Source organism: Poecilia formosa, unplaced genomic scaffold (genome assembly GCF_000485575.1).
Source record: "Poecilia formosa unplaced genomic scaffold, Poecilia_formosa-5.1.2 Scaffold142, whole genome shotgun sequence".
Lineage (NCBI taxonomy): Eukaryota > Metazoa > Chordata > Actinopteri > Cyprinodontiformes > Poeciliidae > Poecilia > Poecilia formosa.
The window spans coordinates 1451418-1459540 of record NW_006800081.1 but is presented as its reverse complement, the minus strand read 5'-3'; the positions used below and the strand labels follow the sequence as shown (position 1 = coordinate 1459540).

At 35.8% G+C, this 8123-nt stretch overlaps 1 protein-coding gene across 1 annotated transcript in view; it reads left to right on the top strand.

The window, feature by feature from the left end:
• The window catches only part of LOC103145508 (hydrocephalus-inducing protein), a 64185-nt gene that overhangs the window by 44437 nt on the left and 11625 nt on the right, over positions 1-8123 (top strand). The window contains exons 51-64 of the mRNA XM_016676788.1: positions 12-105; positions 912-1005; positions 1112-1280; positions 2358-2437; positions 2572-2727; positions 3192-3294; positions 3525-3729; positions 5074-5306; positions 5383-5525; positions 5625-5835; positions 6521-6629; positions 6871-7125; positions 7248-7390; positions 7542-7841. Coding sequence (XP_016532274.1) covers positions 12-105; positions 912-1005; positions 1112-1280; positions 2358-2437; positions 2572-2727; positions 3192-3294; positions 3525-3729; positions 5074-5306; positions 5383-5525; positions 5625-5835; positions 6521-6629; positions 6871-7125; positions 7248-7390; positions 7542-7841 — 2295 coding nt within the window. The remainder of the gene's footprint in view (positions 1-11; positions 106-911; positions 1006-1111; positions 1281-2357; positions 2438-2571; positions 2728-3191; positions 3295-3524; positions 3730-5073; positions 5307-5382; positions 5526-5624; positions 5836-6520; positions 6630-6870; positions 7126-7247; positions 7391-7541; positions 7842-8123) is intronic.

The window sequence follows — 8123 nt, the reverse complement described above, 5'->3', positions numbered from 1 at the left end:
TTTTATTTTAGGTATACGATGTGGAGAAAATTATTGGAATCCTGCACACTGAAAACTTAACAATTCATGCTGAAGCCTATGATGTAGATCTGAAGATCGAACCAGGTACCAACTATAAAGCCCTAAACAGTGTAACTCAAAAGACTGGCAGCAGTTCAGTGAAATTTAAGAAACATTAAAGTCAGTTTTTATTGTTTAATAAAACAATTTTCAGAAATAAGTGTTTTGCCAGGCATCCCAGCAAGATGCATTTTTTACTGACATAAATTTGTTATAAAAGTATTACTGATTGCACTTTAAAAATTAGGTAACTTTATGTTATTAAAGATAATGTTTAAACAGTAATGATTTCTTGGTTAATGTCAAGTTGTCATAACAAAGACATTTTGAATAATGTAAACTTTGTATTAAAAGTGTCATAATTTACCGAATGACGCTTTATGACAACAGTCATAAATATTCATGAAGGCTTATTCATGTTCATGACATGTGTTATGTCATGTTCATGACAGTGTCATGACAGTCTTATTCAACCTCCTTCAAATAAAGTGTTACCGGAAAATTTAAAAACAACATTTTAGTAAAGTTGTTTCTGTTTACATGGATCCATAAATTTGTTTTATGACATTACAATTTGACTCCATTTCCTTCTGTCCTAAAAGAACTAAAACAGCTGGAAAAAAGTGTTTCTCTAAATATATATATATATGTATATATAAGGAAGGAAAAGATAATGACATATTCCACTGTCAGCAACCAATCTGACCTCTGAGCTGCACTAAATCCTACAAAGAAGTAGGTCCTTTAACTCAGGATATTTCAGCTATTCTACATGGTTTAATACTGAAACACTGACATGATTTTCTGAAATAATACTAATGTCATCTTCCACACCTTTGCTTCTGTGACAGCTGCTAGTTTGGACTTTGGGATCCTTAGAGCCTTTGAAGAAAGCAAACAGCAGCTAAAGCTGACAAACAAAGGAAAATATGACTTAGCCTTCAAGTGAGCATGAACATTTTTCCTTTACTTCTTTGTTCTACATTTTATGTGTAATAAGTTTTATTCAACTGCAGGATTTTATTTGCTGCTTTTTGCTCTTGTTTTTAAGATTTACAATTCGCCCACCCAACCCAAAGCTTAACACCACAGAGTCCATGTTCTCAGTGGCTCCACCAAGCGGTTCTCTGTCGGCCCGTGGGAAGTTGGCAGCAGCAATAGTTAGCTGCAAACCTGATAAGGAAGTCAATTTGAAAGAAGAACCCGTCATTATATGTCAGGTGTCTTTCAGTGCTCTCCAAGATGGATGTTACGTTCTTAAAAGTGACACTTTTACCCTTTCACTTTCAGATTGTCTATTAGACCCAGGGAAAGTAAATACTCATAAGCTAATTTTCTTCTGCCTTAATACAGTATATTTAGGAATTTTACATGCAAAGGTTAGAATTTATTATGGAATTTCTTTTATTCACATAACGTCAAAATATATATAGAGGGTAAAATAAAAATATAAGTTAAGTGTCTTTAGGTTAGTTGCAGAAAAAACAGATACCTTTTGTAGCTATCAACGTCCTTCTGTGCAGGATCTTTGTCCTCTGTTCTTGGTATTAGTATCATTCATTAAAATGTTCTTGCAAGAACACAGCTTTTAATCATAGTCTGCAATTTTACAATAGTGTAGAGGTCAGGTTGTAAGCTCAATGTCAATGTACTGTATTCATTGCAGCTCTGTTTAATTGTCTGACATGAACTTCCTGTTAGAATACTCACATTTGTCTAGGTTTTATTTGTGTAGTAGTTATTCAAGGTGACATTCTAGTGTTGGGAGGTACATTATATAAAATATTGTACATACCTAGATTTAGTATTCACTACAGCTGAAATTGAACTGAAACAAATAGAATGATTTTGCAAAGTTTTAATCAGCTCTACTGATTTAGAAAATTGCTTAAGAAATTCAGGTTTATGTAAACTGGAAGCAATTCTCTTACTTGTTAAATCTAAATCAGGGGTCTCCAACTTCAGTCCTTTAAAGCCAAAGTCCTTCAACTTTAGATTCATCTTTAAAACATCTAAACATCTGGCATTATGTCGGGTTTCTGAAGAACATATATTATTGATTTACTTTTAGACATATACAAGGGGAAAAAATGCATTATACTCCTTAATAGGTGAAAAAGGAACAAAGAATACACAGATATATACAGTGATATATGTACAAAAAGCTTAAGTTGAGAAGTTAGTTCAGCTCTAGGTAATATCTAAAGGTTTCTGAAAAGCGGCTGTTTTGGACGGAAGTTGTCGTCCTCTGATCTAAAGCAACAGTTTGACTTAATATGTAACATCATCTTCTGCAGATAATTGAACCCAGCATTAAAGGAGGAGAAACCATAGCCAGCATAGACATCAAGATTTCGCTGCAGTCTGTTTTCTCCAGGTTACTGCTATTAATATTCATTTTTCTCTGACACTGAAGCATTATTGCATAACAAAAGCATGAAAACATAACTCCAGTAACTGTTGTTTGAATCTTTACTGAAGATGATCAAATTTCTGTTTGTGTCTTTGTAGATATAAAATAACACCTGCATGCAACATTGATTTTGGCCCACTGGCCTGTGGCTCCGACAAAACGCAGAGCTTCACAATAGATAACAACGGACTCTTCCCATTCCATTTCAGCCTAACTCGCATATTCTCAGAGTTTAGTAACAATATCAAGGTTGGGTAAGAATACAGATTGGCCTTTTGATTTGCTAAGAAATCCATTGAATAGTGATAAATGTTTTGTTGTGTTCCTAGTATTTTATAGTATACACTAAACAAAAATATAACATTGTTTACATTACAAAAGCTAAAATATATAGAACTTCTAAAACTTTTGGACTTCTGTATATCTCATGCAACAAATTTTTTTTATAAAGTTGTATTTTGAGTATGAGACCATATGTTTGACCGACTCAGAACAGGCAGGACTCTCATAGTTGAAGTCTGTAGTCTTTAATGTATTTTTCTTGATAAGAGCGACTTCAGTATAAATGGTTTAGCCGTTAACTGTCCAACACAGATCTCAATTTAATTGTTTAATAGCTCATAAAATTTTACTCTAGGTTTATTCCAAACTATTCCATTGAACAATTTTTAATGTTCAATGGAATAGTTTTTAATCCTGTCTTTAATCCTGAGTTTAGAGGACGATCTCGGGTGCCAGCAAGAGATTGTGGTTCATCAAAGTCCACCAGTGGCAATCTCGAAGCAAAACAAGATCATCACAGAGAATCAGGTTCTCGGGATGTAAGCAACTACTACCAGTTCTTTTTTTTTTTTAACAGACATCACGTGGTTTGCATCATGTACAATAGTTGTTTTGTCTTTTTGACCATTTTCCATATCTATAAAACGTAAAAGTACAAACTGCCATAATCGTGATTTGAGTTTGCTATTTGATGTTCATTTTCCTTTTTGGTCTTCTTCTGTTTTCTCATCTACTCTGCTTTCTACTCGAAATTTTCCCATACATACAGACTTCCCTCAACTTGGGCATTTTCTGCGTGTCTCCCTGCAATGGAAACGTGCAGCCTGCGACTCAGCAGCAGATAACCGTTGTCTGTTTGGCTGACCAGCTTGGCACTTGGAACCAGGGCCTGCTTATTGACATCGCTGGCCGTGACCCCTCAGAACAGCCTGAGGGTATCGTATACAGACTGTTAGCTGAGGTTTGCAAACCAGGTGAGAGACGAGTGTCCCTACATGACAAATCCAACTTAAAAATAATGCATGTGCATGATTCACATCTAAATGGAATAATTTCCAGCTGGCGAGTAGCATGATTAGGCATAAAATGAGCCTCTGTGGGAGACTTTAATGAGCCAACATGATGGGAGATTCATTTGTCAGTAAAAGAGCTATTTGAAATAAAATAATCCAACACTTTAAACATACAGTGTGTCCACCATAAATTGTAATGGGGTTTGTTTTAAAAGATAGAAAAGAAATCTGGGCACATAATTAACTGACTAAAAATAAAATGAACCAGAACTCAATTTGAAAATCTCTAAAGGGGGAATGTGGTGAACTTTGGAAGAAAACATTCTAATATCTAAAACTCGTTACAAAATATAACTGGAATTGTACATAAAAGAATGACCCAACCTTATCTGACCAATAAAATATATTTTAAAAACGAAACAAGAAATATGTGTGTTAAGCATACATTTAATGATTCCTGTCAGAAATAAACACCAAACTAGGAATACACAACTTGGATGACTAAACTCAGCTATGATGACTCATAAAATACATCACGTTATATTGCATATATTGCAAGTACCCAAATCTCTAAGTTTAAGACTGACAAATGTTTTTTTTATTTTATTTATTTATTTCTGTTCCGACATATTTTTCAAACTGTGTCCCTGTCGATCTGAATAGGGTAGCCAATCTTTTAAAGCAGCAGTATGTATTTTCCAAGTACATAGTGCCATTTTATAATCCAATCGAGTAACAATATTACCTTCAGTTGTTATAAAAATGCTATACATACCAAATATGACTTAAAAGAAATTTGACTTTGTAATGCCTTGAAATTGGGCTTGTGTCTTTTCTGCTCTTTCTGAAACTCCGTCCTCATGAAGTCATCACAACAGCGCTCCTCTGTTGACCCTTTGACAACGTTTTTACGGGTGTATCACTGAGAACTATCTCGTACAATGAGCTCAGCAGACTCCACCAGGTGTTTGCTAATTTCTCCTGGGTAGTCTGAGAGTGGACGATATGGGAGAGGGGTGATATGTGAGTTGCAGTTCCTGTCTTGGTTGGACCTGTGCTTTCTTAACAAAAACTGGGAACAAAATAGAAATTACCCTCTGATCTGTTGGTTTAAAATTATACTGTTGTCTTAGAAATCATTGACTGCATCCAACAGCCTAAAGGCTGACAAAAAAAAAAAAGGCCTTGAACTATTGTAAACTGGAAATGTTACCTCAAAGAAAAGAAGTCGATTGCAAAACTGTCCCCACCTTTGAGTCAGCAGATTTTTCCAAAGCATTACTTTATTTCTCTCTTTTCGCACAGGCATCATGGTAGATCCGGAGTACATCTTTGAAGAACACTACTTGTGTCAGAACAGTGACCAGCTGTCCTCAGAGCAGTTTGCCAATGCTGAAGGCATTTTTGTCATAGATGAGAAAAAATGTATTTACAACAAAACTGTAGTGGGGAAAACCTCTAAAGCCCGCTTTAAACTCATCAACAACAACAAGGTCCCTTGTACAATTAACTTGGCCTTCAAATATACTGGAAGTAAGGTGAGACTTTTAAAGCCGTCTTATCTACATGTTTCGAGAGTCACAATGGAAAAATACATGATGCGTTTGCTTTCAGGCGTCTCGACAAGTATTTGACTTGTCTGCAACAACGCTGAACATATTGAGCCAGTCACATACTTATGCTGTGGTCACCTTCACACCACTGGCAATCCGGCCATACAGCGCTGCAGTGGAAATTACAACCAAGGGGCTCTCCAGGTGAAATTTTTACCCCAATGAAACTGTGCTGTTTGAAAAAAATAAGCAATAATCCTATGTCCTTTTTGAAAGATATTTATGAAGTTTGCTTTCTTTTAGTGTATCAAGATCAAAACACACATTAGTTAACCAAACCGTGGAGTTCCAGATAAGTGGGGAGGGGACTCTGCCCAGGGTCTGTGTCCTGCGTCCAGCTCGGGGAGGGAGAGGGAGCAAGGGAGAACCAGTGATGCAGTTCAGACGAAGTTTGGTGGGCAGAGGACACACTTTACCTTTGGTGCTTTTCAATGATGGGGATATAGAAGCGCAAGTGAGTTTTGGTAAAAACTTAAGGCGTTAGATTTTTTTTTTTTACAGACTGTCTTTTACTAACAAGACATGATAATTAGTTTAACAAATATGTAAAAACCATTTTTAAGAGAAAATGTACATACCGTGGCTTTAAGATGCCATCAGTTTTCGAGTTGTTAGGTCGTTAGTTAAAAATAGTGCTAGCTATGTTTGGACTGACACTTTGACCAAAAATAGCTGGTCATGGCATCATCCAGGTAGGATGTCTTTTGTAGAATGTTCTCTTTTATTAATGACATGTATTTTGTCAATATATCTTATTATACACAACAATGTTGTTTTTACAACTCCTCCTCTAGTAACATAAACATTAACCTGCTTTAACCTGGTTTTGGTAGGCAAACCAATAAAAGTATGCGTTGGAAAACCCAACATTCAACCTCGTCATGATAAATCAAACCAGAGCTGAATTGGGCCAAAATTTAAACTACATGTTCAGTTTGTGAAAAAAGCGCAAATGTTTTTTTTTGTTTGTTTGTTTGTTTGTTCTTATTTCTTAACAAAACAATTTAGATTAGCAGTTTCAAAACGTTTGACAATATTTTATAATAAATGCTTGCAAATACAGTAACAATCAGGTGTTAACTAAAAAAAAAAAGACCAAGAGGGAATTGTTAGTAACTTTATATTATTTATTGTGAAAGGTCCAAATTGTGTTGGTGGATGAACATGGTGTGTTTACAATAAAACCTCCTCCAGGCGACACCAAAAGCACTGTTCAGTGCGAACAACTTCAGCAACCTCCTCCATCAGGTAATGAGTGTTTTAGTATGAAATATCTCTTGTATTTCTTTTTTCTCTGTCCTCTTCTGTGTTGCAGTTTTGTCTTGGTTTTGCAGTTCAAACCTGTTTAGGGTGACTTATTCCTTTTTCTGTTTTTTCACTTTTTTCTTTTGTTTAGTAGCTTTTTTTTTCTCTCCTTAAGAATGAAACTGTTTCGCAGCGGTTTCATTTTTGAGATAACAAAACCTTTCACTTTCGTCTTTCCTGACAGACATTGGTTCCCATGTTCCAAAGGGTCAAATGGTCCACAGAGTCACTGTGAGGCTTAACGTAAACGAACAGAAGAGTTTTGCGGTCAGCTTTTGCTCCAACGAATCTGTTAAAGTTGATTCGTCAATGGCAGTGGAGGTGAAGGACAACCAGTACAGTAACACCATAATACATGTGATGGCAGAGACGTATCAGGAAACGGTGTCTCTCGATAACATCAGCAGCTCACCGCAGGATGAAGAAGATGAAGCGGAAGGTATACAAAATAGGGAACTCTGAGGGTTTAGAGAATTTTACTGCATACTGGAATTGTTTAGAAAAATAATGGCTTTTGTCACATGTTATCGTTTCCTGACAAATCTGTTTCATTTTTCAAAGGTTTATGTGAGGTGCTTCATTTTGGTGACTGCTATATAGATTGTAAATACCAAGAAAGCTTCACTATGACCAACCACAGCAGAAACCAGGTGGTGAAGTTCGAGTGGCCTTCCAGTGAACCAAATGTCACATTTTCACCAGAGGTAAACTCTTAAATGGATTAAAAATATAATCAACACAAAATATCATTCGACTAAAACTAATAGAATCACTATTTCATATTTTTATTCAGTAAGTCTTCACTTTGCCTATTTTTGATCATTTGAAAATTTGATGGGGTTTTTTTTAACACAGGTTGGGCACCTTCATGCTATGTGCTCTAAGGAAGTGACCGTCACCTTCTGGTCCAGGGAGCCACTGACTCTGAAGCAGCAAATGACTTGTAAGATTAGTGAGGTGGAGTTCAAGCAACCGATAGAGGAGGTGGCCGACTGGGATGACCGTCATAGAACGGCAACATGGCAAAGTGCTTCAGACAGGATTTTAAAAGAGTCTCGACAGCTTGACAGTAAAAAGGTAGCAGTGGTTTCAATAATAGGCTTTAACAAAAATATGTTTAATATATGCCTAGAAGTTGTCTTTAAAAGGTACTTTTAACCTGAGCCTCTTTTAAAGCGTATTTATATTTTATGAATATAATTGTATATATCTATAAATATATAATGTGTGTGTTTTAGGAATGTATAAGGTTCATTATAAAGAGTGATTTGCCATTCTTAGTATTCTAATGGAAAGCTAGTAAAGCCTTAGAAATTTGGCTTTTCAAGAATGTCATTTTTATGGCCTATCCAACATGGGAAAAACTGCTGATGTGACAGTTGTCCAAGAGATTGTCATTGACAAATGGAAAGTAGATTGGAAGTACAAGGCTGCTAG